Genomic DNA, 13,399 nt, shown 5'->3' with positions numbered 1-13,399 from the left:
TTTTTTTGTGGGGGAAAAACTCTTTCCATCTAACTGGAGCTCAGGTCAGAGAGAGGGAGGAAATTTGTCATTTATAACTACGTGGACTGTTTTTGGTGCAAGACCCCTTTACTGACATTGTTAGAGGACCTTATGGGGGAAAAAACAGTATAAAAGTTTAGAATATGGCCCCTCTACAGAACCACAGCACGTTTTTTGTGTCTGTTCTCAGCCCGAGGAAAAATCAGTTCAGTGGAGCAGCGTTTTTGTCACTTCCACCTTTGTGTGCAGTTGAGTCATCACGTTCTTGCTGCATGAGGTGAAGAATGAAGAATGATCTTTGCTAGCATTGCACTTCTTTTTTTTGTGTCAGAGTAATTTGTCTGCTTATCAGTGGATGAGATAATTGGCTTTGAGATGGAAGTGCTCATCATCAGTATGGAAGTGTTTATATGCTAACATCTTCCTAATTAACTGCCAAACATTCATCACTTTGTTTACAAAGAGACTTTAACAGATTGATCTATTATTTGAAATCTGATCCTTAGTGTTGGAAATCAAGAACTATTTCTGATTCAGAACTAGTTTGTTTGTTTATTATCTTTAATATTGGAATCACTTATATTTTATGAAGTTATTTTCAGTTTTTTGTTACATTTGTATTCTTCCACCAAAGCAGATGAAACTGCTTCAAAATGCATAAATTACTCAATTTACGCATCAGAGCAAATTGGTAATTGGTTCATTTAGTTTTGTCAGCTGTGCACAAAAATGAACAACAAAATTCAGTAGCATGATTTATGGTTTCCCATTATTTATAATATGCCGCTTCTCTGCGTGGAGCGCCTTTTACATTTTTTCCGTAGGCCTGGCACATTTACATTCCTCGCAGACAAACTAAACTATCCAAACTATGGATTAGATAGATTAAATGAATTTGAGAACATGAAGTTATAAGCTATCTAGAATTTTGTTGCCTAAAACAATTCTGTGTTTGATTTGTTGTTCTGAAATGAATGCTGAACAGGCTGCTGAGGAAAGTAAAAGTATTCTAAATATTCATTACCGTTAAAAAGTTTGGGGTCAGTATGATTAAAAATAAAAAAAGCAGCAAGGATGCATTAAATAAATCAAAAGTGAGAGTATAGACATTTATGTCTCAAGTAAATGCTGTTCTTTTGAACTTTCTATTCATTAAAGAATCCTGAGAAAATAGCATCAAGGTTTCCACGAAAATAGGAAGCAGCACAACTGTTTTCAACTAATAATAAGAAATAATTCTTAAGCACCAAACCAGTATATTAGAATGATTTCTGAAGTATCATGTAACACTGAAAGTATCTGAAAAATCAGCTTTGCCACCACAGGAATAAATGACATTTTAAAATTATTATAAAACATTTATTTTTAAATGTAATAATATTTCCCACTGCTACTGTTTTTTCTGTATTTATCAAATGAATGCAGCTTCTTTGAGCATAATAGACTTTTCTATAGTAGTACACATTCCATATATATAAATTGCAATTTTATTGCCATCGCTACCATTTTGTTGGATGCAAAAACATGCTGTGTAGAACTTAAATCTCATTGTAAGTTTTTCATCCTGTGTGTTTTAAACACTGTGGTGGGCCAGTTCTGCCATTGTAATTCTTTTAAAAAGTTAAATCTTGCACATGAAAAGATAGTGCCAAACCTAAATAGGTAAACAGCCTGCTGCCTCGGTCTCACTGCTGGACTGTGTCAGAGAAACTGGAGGACGTTTACGAGCTACATCATTCATGTCATTACCTCTCCAGAGCAGAGAGGGGTAAAAGACTTCCAAATCAATGGAGCTCTTTCAGAGAGCCAAATCAGATAAGCATCGACTAACTGATCAGGCATTCAGCTACTGCCTTGGCTGAGAGCATCAGGGCTGATCAGCTATTCTTCAGCGGAGAGACCAGGGGAGCCGATACTCCTGTAAATAATCTCATCCACAGTCTGCCTTCTTTGTTCGAACCGAGAGTGTATCTAAAGGGGCTCCCTGCTCATCAAACTTGCGTGTCCTACTTTCACGCAAGGTTGTATTATCGGGAGGTCCTCTTCATTGATGCTGTGTGGCTCTTTTATGCTGCCTGGAGCAGCTTGATTTTCAAAGCCTCCCTTCCACTCGCATCCCAGCTCTCTTGCATGATAAATAAACGGAGGCTGACCCGCCACAACCCGAATTCCATCATTCAATCACCAGCGTCCATCTGTTTGAATACGAGCCCTCGGAAACGCATTCGATCGTTAACTGGTGTTGCGACCCAGCTCGCTGCCAAACTTCAGCGGCCAGACTTAAGTGACATTAATGGACTGGATAATTAGTCAGGCTGGAGGTTCAAAGGAGAGAGGCGAGTGTGTAGCAAGTGTGTGTTTACAGACCATGTGTGAACCAGTAAACAGATGGTGCAGAAGCATTGTGTTAATAAGAAGAGCAGGAAGCATGAAGAATAAAGCTGTCTAAAGTACACAGTTACTGAGAAAATCAGCTGACGATGGAAGCTGCTTATTAGCTGAAGATCTATATTGATATTATGGCTTTGTTCAAACAGGCAGGAAAGTATGTTTTGGCATATACTGAAATCTGTTCAGTAGTTTGTAGGTCTGGACAGCCTGAAATTCACAGACCTCCTTTGTAGACTACTATTCCACAGTTTGGGGAAAATTTCAATAAAGTCTCTTATGATCACCAAGGCTGTTTTTATTTGATCAAGAATACTTTTTTCTTTTTTAAAGGGGTGGTATAATGCCCTTTTCACAAGATGTAAAATAAGTCTCTGATGCCACTAGAGTGTGTGTGTGAAATTTTAGCTCAAAATACCCCACAGATATTTTTATAGATCATGTTAAAATTGTCACTTTTTGAGGGTGAGCAAAACACACAGTTTTTGTGTCTGTCCCTTTAAATGCAAATGAGCTGCTGCTCCCCGCACAGAGGGCGGAGCTCAACAGTTTGTGTCCTGAAAATTTCAAAAACTTTTAGCCTTTTATGTTCAAACCGGAGTCAGACAAAGATGGAGAGACTCAAGAAGACGTGACATGTAGACAACATTTCTGAATGTTTAGTTGATGAATTTATGTAGCTTATGTGTAATTGATTAGCATATTATGTCATGATAGTCTATAATCACGTTCTGAGGTGGGGTTTATGTAAATTTTAGGGTTATTTATGTCACTAACCCGGGAGGAATGTCTTGTAGTCCCTACCAGCCGTTTGTTGTAGTCCTTTAATTTCTTTAAAAGAAAAGATCTCCTTTTGCTTTGAACTTTGAGCATTGTAACTTTGCAGATGTTGTTTATGCTCAAACAGCAACATTACACTCTAACTAAAGTTAAAAAAGTGAAATCATAATCAACCACCCCTTTAACATATTTTAAAATGTGTTTTATTCCTGTGATGGCAAAGCTGAATTTTCAGCATCATTACTTCAGAAATCATAGTACTGCTTAATATTTTAGTGGAAAATAACAGCATTTATTTGAAATGGTCACTTTTTTAAAATTTTATGCATTTATTAATGCTAGTAGTATTAATGTAAAATCTTACTGACCCCAAATTTTTTAACGGTAGTGAATGTGGTATGAAACATTTGAAGTTTTTGTGTTTGTCATTCATATTGGATTTAATATTTTGGTCACACTTCACAATAAGGTAACTACATAACTAACAATGAACAATATTTCTAAAGCATTTATCAATCTCAGTTAATGTTAATCTCATAATTTACTTTTGTGTGATTAAAATCAAACGTTGTATCTGTTAACATTAGTTAATGAACCTGGACTAACATAAACAGACAATGAATAACATCTTGTTAACAGAGATTAAGTAGTACTGAATCAGATTGATTGCACATTGTTAGTTAATATTAGTTAATGCATTAACTAACCTTAACTAATGGAACCTTACTATAATGTTTTACCAATTTCCTTTATGTATATATCATTTGCAACTCTATATGTAATGGTATGTATAGTAGTAATGCACCAACAATTTGCCGTGGAACATTTTCGTCCAAAAATGCAATAATTCGCCTTTTTTGATGGAAAGAGCAAATTTGGGCAAAAAATATTAACAGAAACCAGAACTTTTAACTGATGTAAATGAGATTTGAAATTATGTTTGATTTGTAGAGGAAAAAATGCAAGGGTATATTATAAAGTCATGCAAGTGATGCATATAAATATACACACACACACACACACACACACACACACACACACACACACACATATATATATATACTTTTTTTTCTTTTTTTTTTTTTTACATTTCAACACACTCTGATGTAAGCATTCCCAATGATATTTCATTTTCTGTTTTATCTCAAAATTAGCCTTATGCATTACTATTGTTCAAACATTTATTTTATAAACAAATCATTTGCAGTTTGAACAAAGCCAGTGTGTGTTTGATGTAGAGGACTGCGTCATGTACGATTTGCACTTCTAGTAAAGAGTGATTTTGCTGAGAGTTAGAGTTTTAAAAAATAACAAGTTTGAGACAGAATAATGAACTGTAATTGTGCCATATGCTAAACCGCACACACACACAATTGTGCAGTAGGTCCCTTTCTTTCTTCAGTGTTCAGTGTTGATAGGCTTTGAAGGAGCATAGAAGTTTCCCAGGGGCTTGTCTGATTAATTCATATTTGTGTTCATTTCAAAAGAGGCCAAGTTTGCTTACAGCTCATTCTTGCTTTGTGGGCTGCATTCAGATGTGCACTTCACTGATCAGGGAGATTCCAGGCTGCTCACTTCCTTTCCATCTTTTTTGGTGTTTGTTTATAGATGAATGCTGTCGACACTCTGGGTCAGACGGCGTTGCACCGGGCGGCTCTGGCTGGACACTTGCAGACGTGTAGGATGCTGTTGAGTTATGGAGCTGACCCCACCATCGTCTCTCTGCAGGGCTTTACAGCTGCACAGATGGGCAATGAAGCTGTACAGCAGATCCTGAACGGTACAGTCTGAATCTGGGGTTTGGGATTGTTTATTTGGGCTTTGATGTTCTGTATCCTAATGAATTTACAGTTATGGAAATTCACGTTAATTTATGCTTGTGTCTGTTAGAAAACATTCCAGTGAGGAACTCAGATGTGGATTATAGACTCTTAGAAGCAGCAAAAGCAGGAGACTTGGACACTGTGAAGGTGAGAGATGCCTTAATTTGGTTTCAAATACAAATAGGCCGGATGGTCGACTAGTTGTCTAAGAGTCAAGGGTTAAAAAGGGGTTTGGAGGTGGGGGATCCTTAAAATCTGGTTGAACCAAGATATAACATGAAACTTTATGGGATAGAACTCTCTAGAAAGAGAAATTTGAGCTGTCATTTTTGCTTTTTGTAGTGAAAAACTTTGATCATTTGTTTGAGATACTTTGTAATAACCTTTACAATGGTTTTCATTAATATAGTCCTACAAAACAGCCCCAGGTTAGATGGGGATGGAAATACATATGCAGTTATGGATATTGAATTTTTTTTATAGACTTTTGTCTGTAATAAAACCCTGAATGGGTTTAGTTTCTTTATCCCAGACAATTAAACATTTCAAGGACACAGCTTGCAGCTCTTAAATGTATTTTGTTCTGTACTCATGACCTTGTACAGGGTAGATGTAAGAAGACCTCACCTTCGACTGTGTCTGTGTATGTGTGTGTATGGTAGAGAGAAAACGCTGAGCCAGCATACGCACAAACACAGCATCTTGTTACATACACTTCTGTCTACAGTTTAGACTTTTTTTCTATACACTAACTTTCACAGATTTTTTTGGAAAGAAAATTATTTTATTCAGTAAGGATGCATTAAGTATTATCATAATAATATTTCACAGTATTACTGTTTTTACAGTTTGTTCAAATAAATTAGAGACTTCTTTAAAAATATATATATATTTTTTTTTATCAATCCCAAACTTGAATGGTGGTATGTATATTAATATATTACTAATATTGCCAAATTGTTATTAATTAAAATAAAAGTTATTAAAATGATAAATAATTGTTAATGTAAGTACAATTTATATTCGTCTTCAAAACTAATTTCAATAATTTAAGCATAAGTCTTTTGATCAAAAGCTTCCTAACCTCAAACTTTTGATTGCTAATGTAAGCCTGAAGATAGTGATTTAGAAAGAGATGATAAAAATGTCTGTATGGATGGATGCCTTTGATGCAATCAGATCCTCATTATCTGAAAGCCTCATTATGTGTAAAGTAATTAGATCAGAGCACCAATTAGACTTTTGTCAGGCAATTAATCAGAATCTCTACTGACGCTTGCCATAATTCTGGCCTGCTACCCTATAAAAGCAGATCAAATGAAATTAATGCGTTTAACCGCTCATCACTAAAGTAAAGTTCTGTATTTGCAATATAAAAATTTGCATTCAGATTAATGCTGTTTGTTTCGGCTTGTGTAGCAACTTTGCTCCCCTCAGAATGTGAACTGTCGAGACCTGGAAGGTCGTCACTCCACACCGCTCCACTTTGCCGCTGGCTACAATCGCGTGGCCGTGGTCGAGTACCTTCTGCACCACGGCGCTGATGTCCACGCCAAAGACAAAGGGTGAGACTTCCTGCAGTTCTTCATCTGAAACTCTCCCTCAGTTGTGGAATGAACTTCATTAACAGTCAGTGCATGAGTTAGCAGCACTAGGAGATAAGCTATAATCTTCTTGTCACTATTTATCTCTCAACTTCCCTGTCTGCTGGCAGAGGTTTGGTGCCGCTGCATAATGCCTGCTCGTACGGCCATTACGAAGTGGCAGAGCTGCTGGTCAGACACGGAGCGTCGGTCAACGTGGCAGACCTGTGGAAGTTCACCCCGCTGCACGAGGCCGCGGCCAAGGGCAAATACGAGATCTGCAAACTGCTTCTGAAGGTACTGTCATCACTACTCCTGCTGGCTCAAGCACTGACCTCATCTCTTCAGTGATATCTCTTTCTCTAGACGTCTGACAGCCTGGAGTTGTTAATGTTTTTTATCTCTCTAAAGTTTTTAAATGCAGTTTGAACCGCTGCAGGGGCTTCAGAATAATTGGTGTTTGCCAGACGTCGGTTTTAATGCTGTCTGCTTTCATCGCGTCTCAGGTTACTGTCGCAGAGAGGTTCAGCTTCAGAGCTGTAAGGAATATGCACATTAGCCTTCAAACAAACGTGTCACTGTTTCCTAGAGTGGAACTGCTGAGGTTGAAGCTGCAGGAAAGAAATTCACATTTCACATTCACTGAATCTAAATCTCTAAGGGAAGTTGTAAAATGAATTTAGAGGTGTACTTTGTAAAAATGTCACGTCCTCTGAAAATAAGATGTGGTTTGAATGATTGAACTCTGAAAGATGAGGTTTTTAAACTGTGCTGTCAGCTTTTGGGCTTCTGTGTGTATTTGTACTCAATGTCCTTATCTCCTTCAGCATGGAGCAGACCCCACCAAGAAGAATCGGGATGGAAACACTCCATTGGACATGGTGAAGGAGGGAGACACGGATATCCAGGACTTGCTGAGAGGAGATGCAGCGCTTTTGGATGCCGCCAAGAAAGGCTGCCTGGCCCGGGTCCAGAAACTGTGCAGCTTGGAGAACATCAACTGCAGAGACACACAGGGACGCAACTCGACTCCGCTGCACCTGGCAGGTAATGAAAAATCTTTCTGCTTCCTTCTGAGCTGTCGCTTTCAACACAGAAACGAGAACACTTCTCTCTTTCAAATGGTACCATCATCCAGAGAATTGCATCTCTACAAAAGCTTTGAAGCAGTGTGTGAGATATCATCCCACCCCAGAGGCGAGGCGAGGCAAGGAAACCCAGAAGCAAAAAAGAATAAGGGGACATGTTGAATTAAATCTTGGCTCTCATCCCTTTCTGAGCACTGTGTAAGCTTGGCTTCCAGGCGGGGATTCAAAAGCTTCCTTGCCAAATATTAAATCTGTCTAAGGCTTCCACACTGTTCGTACCGTCACCGACATTTACATGCACAACAATATTCTCTGTATGGCTTGTGTCCCTGATAAAGTCTTATTCAGAATAATCTCTTTATGTGAGCCTTCCTTATATATACAGTGCGTGCTTAATTATTAGGCACGTTCATTTTCTGATCATATTTGACCAATTTTCAACCCCCATTAATCTTAACTACTATTTATTTTGTATTTAATCATTAATAAGTGATATATAATTGTTCGTGAAGACTGGAAATGAAAAACACCTTATATTCAGGTGTGCATAACTATTAGGCAATTTTTCTTTTTCAGATAAAATAAGCCAAAAAAGAGATTTAACTCAGACTGAAAAGTCAAAAATTATTAAATGCCCATGAGAAGGATGCAATACTAATGCAATACTAGAAATTGCAGTTAAGGCTTGACCATTGGACAGTGAAATGCTCACTGGGTCAGCAGGGCTAACTGCAAAAGAATTAAGAATGAAGGTGAAGAATTAAGTGTGAAACCATCAGGAACCCTTTAGTCTCCAGCACCACCAGTTTCCAGAACTGCAACCTACCTGGAGTCTCCAGAAGTGACTCCAGACTTTTTTTTTTTATAGGCTTTATAGACAGACAGATTGAGAGTGACTCTTGAAGGACCAGCACCACATCCTCTTGTACCACTATTTGAAGAATTCATCTTCCAGAATCTGGCAGTAAGTTTTGGGAGTTCATTTTTAGTCCATCTCTGCAAAACGGACTTCTGGGTAGGGTTGCACCAGCCGTTCGTAAGTTCTTTCTTAAATTGGAACATAAAGTCCACACTAGAGGCTTAGTAACTACTAGCTAGTTTGTAACTAACTCAGTACTTTATTCCGTTGCACCATTTGTTTGTAAGGCAGAACGTAGCTAGTAGGTCGTAAGCTCTCCGTAAAGTAATGCGTAGTCGCATAATATGACGTTTAGCCTCGATGATCCAATAGCAGCCTTCAAATACGTGAGCAGAAGTTGTGTTGAAATGCCGTGAATTTCAGTTTATCCTTCATTCTTTTGCCTCACGTTACTAGCGGTAAAAATAAGACATTAAATTCCATTAAATATGATACTTGATCATGAATAGCAAAAGTGTTTTTATATGTAAATAACATTCAGAAACTGTATTTATAATGATCAATAAATAAATACTGATACAAAAAACACAAGAAATTACGTTTATTGATTATGACTGATATTTGACATGCACAACATGGACCGATGCGCACGGTGGCGCGCTGTTTAGGACGGGTTCGTGTTAAAGAGCCGCTATCAAGGTAATCTTTTCACATAATGTTCTCTCTTAAAATGTAAGCGAGTGTAAATGTCAGCATTATCATATATGTCTAAAGAATTGAGTCTGTCAGGTAAAAGAAGAGCTTATTGATGCAGTTCAGTCTGTCTGATATTTTATTCCATCCGTTACTCCTGATCGGAGGCTGCCGTAAATATTTAGTTTATACGTAGAGTTACGCTTCAACTAAGTTTAATGGTGCAACGCAAAAATATTTAGAAGTGCGTAAATCGTAACTTAGTGTCCATTTACGTCAAAACTAGGCTAAGTTATAACTTGCGCACAGCTGGTGCAACCGGCCCCAGGGTAGGAGATGGACTGAAAATGAACTCCCAAAACTTACTGCCAGATTCTGGAAGATGAATGTGGTGCTGGTCCTTCAAGGTCCTTCTTCACCTGTTTTTGTCTGATCCTGCTGACCCAATGAGCATTTCACTGTCCAATGGTCAAGCCTTTACTGCAATTTCTAGTATTGCATTAGTATTGCATCCTTCTCATGGGCATTTAATAATTTTTGACTTTTCAGTCTGAGTTAAAACTCTTCTTTGGCTTATTTTATCTGTAAAAGAAAATGTGCCTAATAATTATGCACACCTGAATATAATGTGTTTTTCATTTCCAGCCTTCACGAACAATTAAATATCACTTATTTATGATTAAATACAAAATTAATAGTAGTTAAGATTCATGTGGTTTGGAACTGGTAAAATGTGCCTGGAAAAAAAAAATGACCAGAAAATGAACGTGCCTAATAATTCTGCACTCACTGTATGTATGTATAGACATACAGTGAGGAAAATAAGTATTTGAACACCCTGCTATTTTGCAAGTTCTCACACTTAGAAATCATGGAGGGGTCTGAAATTGTCATCGTAGGTGCATGTCCACTGTGAGAGACATAATCTAAAAAAAAAAAAATCCAGAAATCACAATGTATGATTTTTTAACTTTTTATTTGTATGATACAGCTGCAAATAAGTATTTGAACACCTGAGAAAATCAATGTTAATATTTGGTACAGTAGCCTTTGTTTGCAATTACAGAGGTCAAACGTTTCCTGTAGTTTTTCACCAAGTTTGCACACACTGCAGGAGGGATTTTGGCCCACTCCTCCACACAGATCTTCTCTAGATCAGTCAGGTTTCTGGGCTGTCGCTGAGAAACACGGAGTTTGAGCTCCCTCCAAAGATTCTCTATTGGGTTTAGGTCTGGAGACTGGCTAGGCCACGCCAGAACCTTGATATGCTTCTTACAGAGCCACTCCTTGGTTATCCTGGCTGTGTGCTTCGGGTCATTGTCATGTTGGAAGACCCAGCCTCGACCCATCTTCAATGCTCTAACTGAGGGAAGGAGGTTGTTCCCCAAAATCTCGCAATACATGGCCCCGGTCATCCTCTCCTTAATACAGTGCAGTCGCCCTGTCCCATGTGCAGAAAAACACCCCCAAAGCATGACGCTACCACCCCCATGCTTCACAGTAGGGATGGTGTTCTTGGGATGGTACTCATCATTCTTCTTCCTCCAAACACGTTTAGTGGAATTATGACCAAAAAGTTCTATTTTGGTCTCATCTGACCACATGACTTTCTCCCATGACTCCTCTGGATCATCCAAATGGTCATTGGCAAACTTAAGACGGGCCTTGACATGTGCTGGTTTAAGCAGGGGAACCTTCCGTGCGATGCATGATTTCAAACCATGACGTCTTAGTGTATTACCAACAGTAACCTTGGAAACGGTGGTCCCAGCTCTTTTCAGGTCATTGACCAGCTCCTCCCGTGTAGTTCTGGGCTGATTTCTCACCTTTCTTAGGATCATTGAGACCCCACGAAGTGAGATCTTGCATGGAGCCCCAGTCCGAGGGAGATTGACAGTCATGTTTAGCTTCTTCCATTTTCTAATGATTGCTCCAACAGTGGACCTTTTTTCACCAAGCTGCTTGGCAATTTCCCCGTAGCCCTTTCCAGCCTTGTGGAGGTGTACAATTTTGTCTCTAGTGTCTTTGGACAGCTCTTTGGTCTTGGCCATGTAAGTAGTTGGATTCTTACTGATTGTATGGGGTGGACAGGTGTCTTTATGCAGCTAACGACCTCAAACAGGTGCATCTAATTTAGGATAATAAATGGAGTGGAGGTGGACATTTTAAAGGCAGACTAACAGGTCTTTGAGGGTCAGAATTCTAGCTGATAGACAGGTGTTCAAATACTTATTTGCAGCTGTATCATACAAATAAATAGTTAAAAATCATATATTGTGATTTCTGGATTTTTTTTTTTTAGATTATGCCTCTCACAGTGGACATGCGCCTACGATGACAATTTCAGACCCCTCCATGATTTCCAAGTGGGAGAACTTGCAAAATAGCAGGGTGTTCAAATACTTATTTTCCTCACTGTATATATATACACACAACTGAATTAATAAAAATATACAATTGCAGCTGAATTTTTTACAAGCATGTGGCAATTCACTTATATATAATCAATTATACAATTATAATTCAGTTCATAATTAACAAAATAATAATAATAAAAATAATAGTGGGAATGATCATGTGTGAGAAAACAATCCTGCTACACTTGTACAGACTAAAAACCTTGACCCACAACAGATCTGAGTTCAAGGTAGGAGAGCACTGCTCAGGATCATCATTTGCACAAAACTACGCCATTCCAGTGACTCAGAGCAGGACTCACACTGTGTGCAGAACAGCACAGATCAGCAAATGTCACTGAACAGATGGAGTTAGCGCTCTGGTCAGTCCACTTATCTTGCTAGGCCAGGCCAGCAGCAGGTGGGTTACGGCCCTAACCATTAGGCAGAGATACAGACACATGAATTTACTCTAGCTAGCACACATTCCCTATTTCCATGGGTGCAGTGGGCTGTGACTAATGTGATGGTTGTGACCCTTACCTAGAGAACACACCACTCGACTGCCGTTTGCCCGCGGGGAGAATCGTAAGATGCATCTATTCGTTCTGGATAGTTGGATCTCGTGCATGAAAATCCTGAGGCTTTGTCTTGCAATTTTTTAACGATTGGCGAGTCATTTTAAGGCTGTTTTAGGGGGCCTGAGGTGAAAGCCAGGGGCTAAATATTTAGCAATGTCTGCCCATCAATCAAATTTATTAATGTAGTTATATTTGTAATTAATCTTTTTTGTGAAGGAATGAAAATTTTATGGATAAATTAAATGTCATTTTATTTTTTATGTAGTATTACTGTAATATATATATAAAAAAATGGCATTTTATTTATCCTTAAAAGTATGAAATATTTATGCCAATCCCCCCATTCAGAAATGCAGCATGTTTTCGCTCACTAGCATTGAGCTCATTTCACTGATCCGTCTACACTTTCTCTCATATATGGAAAATGACTGCTGACTTTTCACAACTTCATTACAACATGCTGACACCATATCCACACTGTAAATGTGTTTTTTTTTTACTCAAAATAATCCTAATGTTTATCATGGTGTTAATGAGAATAAATCTGCATTTTTGAAGATAAGAGGAAAAGAGAGCGGTACAGCCAAACAGATGTCATATTCAAGGGAAGGAAGTGAGAAACACTGCTAAAAATGCCTGCAGTTTTGGGAGAACCTGCAAGAAGCGTTTGATGAACACAGCACACGCGGTGGAGTGTGTACGCGTGAGACAGAGAGCATGTTCTCATTAGTGAGGTTCTCAAAGCTGGGTTTGTGCATTATTAGAGAGCTACAGCCTGTAATGATGAGGGCTTTAATAAGTAACTGTCCTGTAGGCAATCGTGTACGTCTGGAGCGAGAGTGAGAGGGAAAGGAAAAAGGAAGACAGTTAAACCTTAAAATAGTAGTGTCTGGTTGTTTTTGGTCTGCGTCAACTTGTTCAGTGCCAAAGGTTGGCTGACAGATTGAGTCTTCTAGCTTATCTGCAGCGACAGAAAACACTCTATCTCCACTTTGCACCGACTAATAAATATAATTGCTATCAGAAGGAGTCAGCGCATAAAGATTCCAATAACACTGCCTAAAGAGAGTTTAATTAATTGAGTTTAATTGAGTTTTGAAGATAGGAATAGAGTATATTTCAATGAGATGGTGATGGTGGGAATTCCAATAGACCTATGTAGAGGCTGTGGCAATGAGATATCAGCC

At 38.4% G+C, this 13,399-nt stretch overlaps 1 protein-coding gene across 2 annotated transcripts in view; it reads left to right on the top strand.

Moving 5' to 3' along the window:
* Window positions 1-13,399, top strand: part of tnksa (tankyrase, TRF1-interacting ankyrin-related ADP-ribose polymerase a) — a 110,389-nt gene that overhangs the window by 81,319 nt on the left and 15,671 nt on the right. For both annotated transcript variants that reach the window (XM_084136403.1, XM_084136402.1), the window contains 5 exons: window positions 4,798-4,969; window positions 5,080-5,159; window positions 6,432-6,577; window positions 6,727-6,892; window positions 7,423-7,642. In XM_084136403.1, coding sequence (XP_083992529.1) covers window positions 4,798-4,969; window positions 5,080-5,159; window positions 6,432-6,577; window positions 6,727-6,892; window positions 7,423-7,642 — 784 coding nt within the window. The remainder of the gene's footprint in view (window positions 1-4,797; window positions 4,970-5,079; window positions 5,160-6,431; window positions 6,578-6,726; window positions 6,893-7,422; window positions 7,643-13,399) is intronic.

Source organism: Abramis brama, assembly GCF_963993115.1.
Source record: "Abramis brama genome assembly, chromosome: 15".
Taxonomy (NCBI): Eukaryota; Metazoa; Chordata; class Actinopteri; order Cypriniformes; family Leuciscidae; genus Abramis; species Abramis brama.
The sequence above is the reverse complement of the archived record's forward strand: the minus strand, read 5'-3'. Positions and strand labels throughout refer to the sequence as shown.